This window comes from Mastacembelus armatus, unplaced genomic scaffold, assembly GCF_900324485.2.
Source record: "Mastacembelus armatus unplaced genomic scaffold, fMasArm1.2, whole genome shotgun sequence".
Taxonomy (NCBI): Eukaryota; Metazoa; Chordata; class Actinopteri; order Synbranchiformes; family Mastacembelidae; genus Mastacembelus; species Mastacembelus armatus.
Window position 1 is genome coordinate 906,493 of NW_022872938.1, and position 6,000 is coordinate 912,492.

Genomic DNA, 6,000 nt, shown 5'->3' on the forward strand with positions numbered 1-6,000 from the left:
AAACAAAAGAGGAGGCTAATGTAAGCAAATGTTTTTGTTTCTTTGCTGACTTTGACTCAAAAAAATATAACTTCAAGACATACAAATGCATTATATTTGTTTGTTCCTTACAGTTAAATTATTTTAACTGTGCAGTTTATTTTCTTTTATATTGGCAACACAATTGCATCAAAGAATCTGTTTACATATAAAAGGTTGATGAAATGTAAATATAAATGTTTTGTTCTTGCTTTAATAATTGAGAATTTAAGTGAATAAAGGTTTAAAAATTGAAACTTTGTGGATTATCTCGATTGTGTACCTTCATAATTAACTCATTTTGACATTTTTAAACAATAGCCGTTATTTAAAGTAAAATACATTAATACAATAATTCTTCACAGGAATCCAAAAATGATTTGGGAGAAATTAAACATTGGCTCTTAGGTGTTAGGTGTGTTAGATTGATAATTAATGTTACGGTTTTCTCAATCACTAGTCAGACAGTTTATATTATGAATAGAGTAGTTGGAAATTATATAAGTGAATAACATTGGGATGTTCACTGTATATATTTTCTTGAACTATCTGTCGATGGGATCCCTGTGAAGTAGAAATGAATGGAGTTTGCAGATGCTTGTCAGACAACAGTCTTCTTCTCAATGCTGGCAGATTAGATTCATCACACCTAACATTGGCAGAGAACTAGCAACCTCAAATATAACACACCCTCTATGAATAGTTTAGTAATTTCCCTGAAGAGTTGAATTTTCTGTCACCATTGTTTCCGCTTTACTTTTTCGTAGTTTACAATGTCATATCTTTAAAGCTATTGAATAAAAACATTTTAGTTTGTGTAGCGAACCTAAAACAGCAGAACATGTTCACATTCCTGATTGAGGCAGGAGTGATATCCTTTCACAATTTATGACTATGAAACTCTCTGTGACCCACTAAGGAAAACAACTGTGGATGGTACAGGCCCTCGCAACAAGTACTGCAATGTCAAGACTCCCCTTTTATCAAAGAGCAGGCCAACAGCAGGAAGTGTAGAAATATTGATATCAAGTGTAAATCCAGGTTAAAGCTCAGTGTTTCCAGATGCCTGGAAGGAAATGGAAAGTTGACAAAAAGCCTTCAGGCTTCACTCTGAACTTTTCTTTGGTTTTTCTAAAGAGACCCAACAAACTGTTTCCATGTTTCCACCATCATTTGGCGTCATTTAAAACCAGTGAAGCGACTGTTCCTCTTGAAACATCCTGTTCCTGTTCCCAGTGTCTTTGTTGGACTGACCCTGCTCCACTTAGATACGGTAGAATCATTTTTTACCTTGACACTTATTGACATTGCCTTAGAAACACATTTGGACAAAGAGAGGATGGGCCACTGGCTAGCTTAGCTACCAGCTTATGTTAGTTTGTTTTTGGCTTGAGAGGTAGCCCAGAGTTTCTTCACCATGACTGGCTGTGAAAGCTGCAAACAGGCTGATTCACAACTGCAAGATGATGTCAACAGACTGAGGCAGGAATTCATTGCTAAAAATACGAATTGCTGTTGTGCTCGGCTTCACTCAGCCAAGCTGATCTGACACGTTCTTGTTCTGGTTCTATCCCCACTGGAGGAGACCAGATCATTTCATAGCAAGTGGTGTCTTTCCTCTTGATTTTAGTTACCACTGTCCTATTGGGTGTATCCCTGACACAAAATGACCTAAATTTAAACTATTTATTGAAGTTAAAAACATTCAGACATTTTGATGATCAACCTTCTTCTCAGATCTGTATTAAAGTGACACTGGTTTTATTACAACCATCCCAGAACCAAGAAGGTCCAATCTGTGAATATCGGGCTGACTTTATTGAGCTAACACATCTAGCCAAAAACAGACATGGCAGCAAATCAAAATCAAGAACATTTGGAAAGTGACTTGATTGTTGGTAATAAATGAGGGGAACACAAAGTGTCTGATATTTTATGACTAGTACTGATTTTAGCAGGTTAAAAAAAGGCCTATAAATCTGGCATAGGGGTAGTCCACCAATGTAGGACTTTACCCCAGCACAGGAACTGGTCTTGGAGCTGAACAAAGGGAGGCTGGTCTTTTGTGTCCAGGGAAGGAGGTGAATATGTGCCCAAATGATTTTAATGTGAGCTTGATAGCTAAAGGCTCTGCCTCCCATTCTGCTTTTGGAAACTCGGAACCACAAGTAGACCTGCACTCTGAGAGCGAAGTGCTCTATTGGAATAATATGGTACTATGAGGTCTTTAAGGTATGAAGGAGCTTGATCATGAAGGGATTTGTATGTGAGAAGAAGGATTTTAAATTCTATTCTGTATTTTACAGGGAGCCAATGAAGAGAAGCCAATATAGGAGAAATATGCTCTCTCTTGCTAGTTCCTGTCAGAACTCTGGCTGCAGCATTCTGAATTAGCTGGAGGATTTTTATGGAGATACTGGGACACCCAGATAGTAATGAGTTACAATAATCTAGCCTTGAGGTAACAAATGCATGGACTAGTTTTTCTGCATCATTTTGAGACAGGATGTTCCTAATTTTGGCGAAAGGTGAAAGAAGGCAGTTCTAGAGATTTGTTTTATGTGTGAGTTAAAGGACATGTCCTGGTCAAAAATAACTCCAAGGTTTTTCACAGTAGTGCTTAGAGGCCAGGGTTATGCCATCTAGAGTAGCTATAATTTTAGAGGTTTTTAGGCCCAAATACAATAACTTCTGTTTTTTCTGAATTTAAAAGTAGAAAGTTACTGGTCATCCAGGTCTTTATGTCAGTTAGACACACTTGAAGTCTGGTTAACTGGTTTGTGTTAAAACGATGATGGCGCGTTACGCACGTGAAGCGGCGCTCCTTACATTCCACACAGAGACAAATAGTTTAGTTTGTCCTCAGAGTAAAAACACTGATTTTAACTCAAATGAGGATCGTTTGCTCCTCATTGTGTTGTATTGTACAGCACTAATCCGTCCCATCTACATTGACTGAAAGGCTCATTATGCGCGGCTTTGTCTGGACGTTCAGTGCGTCTTTTGTGTTCTCAGGTAAATCACATGACTATTCATCCTCAGACACACCCTCTTGCATATGGCCTTTCTGGACAAAAAGTGTCTTAGAAAATTTAAATCAGTGTATTGTTTTCTGTGAATGTGTGAACAAGATGACGTTCACAGCACTCTGAAGTAAACACTTTAGCCTACAACATGCAGGTCTCCAAAGTCTTGTGAACCAATGTTCTGTTTGTGTTTTATGGTCTTATTTCAGTGAGTAAAAAATTGTAGTTTTTCACTAGCCATGCATAAACACTTTTTTCTCAAAAACACAATAATGTATAAACTTGAAGCTCACATATTATTGTAGCCAATTTTGTGCTGATTACAGTGTTATTAGACTTAAAGCACAAATGTCAGGACATGTCAAAATTTGTCCAGGCCCCAAAAACCCCCTCAGACCCCAGAGGGTTAAAGGGGCAGTGGGGAAAACTGGACCTAGGTTCCTTCTGGATTGTTGTGTCAAATGAGTACCCACGTCTAGCACTGCGGGCTGTGAAACTCCTTCTCCCATTCACGACTACATACCTGTGTGAATCAGGGTTCTCCATTGTGGCCACAACTAAGACCAAAGCTCGCAACAGACTCAGAGCATCACTGGAGGCTACCCTGAGAGTGAGCCTTTCCCCCATTCCACCCAGACTGGATCTGATCATGTCTGAGAGGCAGGCCCAAGTGTCTCATTAAAAGGCGAACATAAATTGGAAGTTGTAGCATGTTAAAAAAAATGACACAGTCACTGTTGTGACTGTTATTGTTCATTTGTCACAGATTTAGAGAGTAACTTCTAGTTCTGCCATGCAAAAATTAAGACTGCTAAATTGTCAAATTCATCACCAGGTTATAAGGCAATATTTAATTTGCACTTTATTTAAATTTCATTTACAGTTTATTTATTTAATATAAAACTTTTATTTTAAATGTATTTTATTACCACAGAATTTTATTTATCAGAATTTCTCTAAATCTATCTAAATATTTTTGGAATTCTGATTTATGTGAGTAGTATAGGAATGGTTCACGGAGTGGGGGGTACAGGCGGGCGGGGTCACTTTTTTATGATCATTATTTATGACAGTCATAAAAATAATAAAACCATAAAATCGCCGTCACGCTCTCCCCCCACCGGGCGGCGCAATTTTCCTATTGGTCATGACGTTACTCGTGGGCTGTGTCTGTTATGGTGTATAAATGTTGGTGTATGTGGGTCATTCAGTATGATTTTTATCTAAGTACGACTTCAAGCAGCCATGGGCAGCAACGGAATCTCTAGCGACGTCGTTATCAGGGGCGGATGCGGTGGTGAGCGCGTCGGCGGAAACAGTGACAACGCACATGCGTCGTGTGACCTAGGTACGTGTGCCGCGGCTGTTCCTGACGCGCTGCGCAAGCGCCGTAGAGTGCTGCATGCAATGTCTGGCAATGCTGCAGGTCCCCGCGTATGGCTGTACGAGGGCGCGCTAGGGTACGTTTACGAGTTTAAATATAGTGAGGGGAGGGTCGTGTTTCTCGGGGAAAATGTGTGTACCGGGGAGCAGTGGGGGCATGGAGGGACACAAAGTATGGCTGTAGAGGACTGGTTGATATTTCACACTGAGATATGTTCTGATCTCAACCAGTGTGGTGATGAGAACAATACTTATATCATACAGTGGGCCAGTCCTGACAGTCAGCAGTTATTCAGGGTATTCGCCAATCGTTTTGATGCGCACACTTCAGATTTCATTCTGATAAGAGTGTGTGATGATAGAGACCAAATCGTATCGCGGCGTGATCATACAGAGTGGAACATTCACCCCTATCCGGTGTGGTCTGGCGACAATATCTCATGGTTCAAAGATTTTTACTTTATCCAGTGGGCTGACTGGTGGGGACTGCAAGATGTGTTCGCCAAGATTGACAATGCAATCAGAGAGGACGAGGGTATCTCAGATGCTGATGGGGTTAGGAGATGCTTGCTTTATGATGACATGGAATTTCCTGAGGAAATGTGTCTCTCGCCTGCTGAGCAAGGTGCGAGCCTGTGAGACAGGACGGTAAGAATCTGCAGACCTATGCGGGGGTCAAGTTCAATTCAATTCAATTCAGTTTTATTTGTATAGCGCCAAATCACAATACAAATCATCTCAAGGCACTTTACAAAAACTAAAACTAAAAACCCAACAATTCCCTTATGAGCAAGCACTTGGCGACAGTGGAGAGGAAAAAACTCCCTTTAACGGAAGAAAAAAACCTCCAGCAGAACCGGGATCAGTTTGGGCGGCCATCTGCCTCGACCGGTTGGGGTGAGTGGATAGAGCAGAGAGAAAAGAACAGCAACAATAAACAACAAATATAGCCGCAAGCGGCGATGATCGGCCCTCGCCTCGAGCGGACCGCCCCCCCCGGCGCGCCGCCCCCGCGAGCGAACCGCGTCCCCCAGCGAGCCGCGTCCACGAACGAACCGCCTCCCCCGGCGAACGGCCTCCCCGAACGAAACGCCTCCCCCGGCCCGCCGCCCCCGCGAGCGACCCGCGGCCGAAGCCGAGCTCAAACCGCGCGGCCGACCTGAAACAGCAGCAGTTGAAAGCACAGTTGCACATTTCCAGACGTACCGAGACACAGAGGCGAGGTGTGTGGGATCTTAACCGCTGCAGAGGTCACATCAGTGATACAGGCACATACAGACACACATTCAAACTTGATTGCCCTTACAAAGGCAGCCTATCGTGACTTTGATCGGTCACGTGGGTTCAGGCCCGCGGGGAGTGTAATTGATTCAAATGTGACAACACAGCATCAGAGCCCATCTCCTGAGCCTGGGTTTGTCAGAGGTTTTCTTCCGTTAAAGGGAGTTTTTCCTGTACTTTGTCAAGAGGTTTTCTTCCGTTAAAGGGAGGTTTTCCTCTACTTTGTCAGAGGTTTTCTTCCATTAAAGGGAGTTTTTCCTCTACACCAATAGTCAGTGCTCAAGGAATGAAT

General features: G+C 42.1%; 1 protein-coding gene across 1 annotated transcript in view; it reads left to right on the forward strand.

Annotated features, from left to right (window-relative positions):
* The window catches only part of ntng1a (netrin g1a), a 76,152-nt gene extending 70,486 nt beyond the window's left edge, over window positions 1-5,666 (forward strand). The window contains exons 8-9 of the mRNA XM_026305675.1: window positions 5,420-5,439; window positions 5,628-5,666. Of these exons, the coding sequence (XP_026161460.1) occupies window positions 5,420-5,439; window positions 5,628-5,666 (59 nt within the window). The remainder of the gene's footprint in view (window positions 1-5,419; window positions 5,440-5,627) is intronic.
* Window positions 5,667-6,000: the final 334 nt, after the last annotated feature.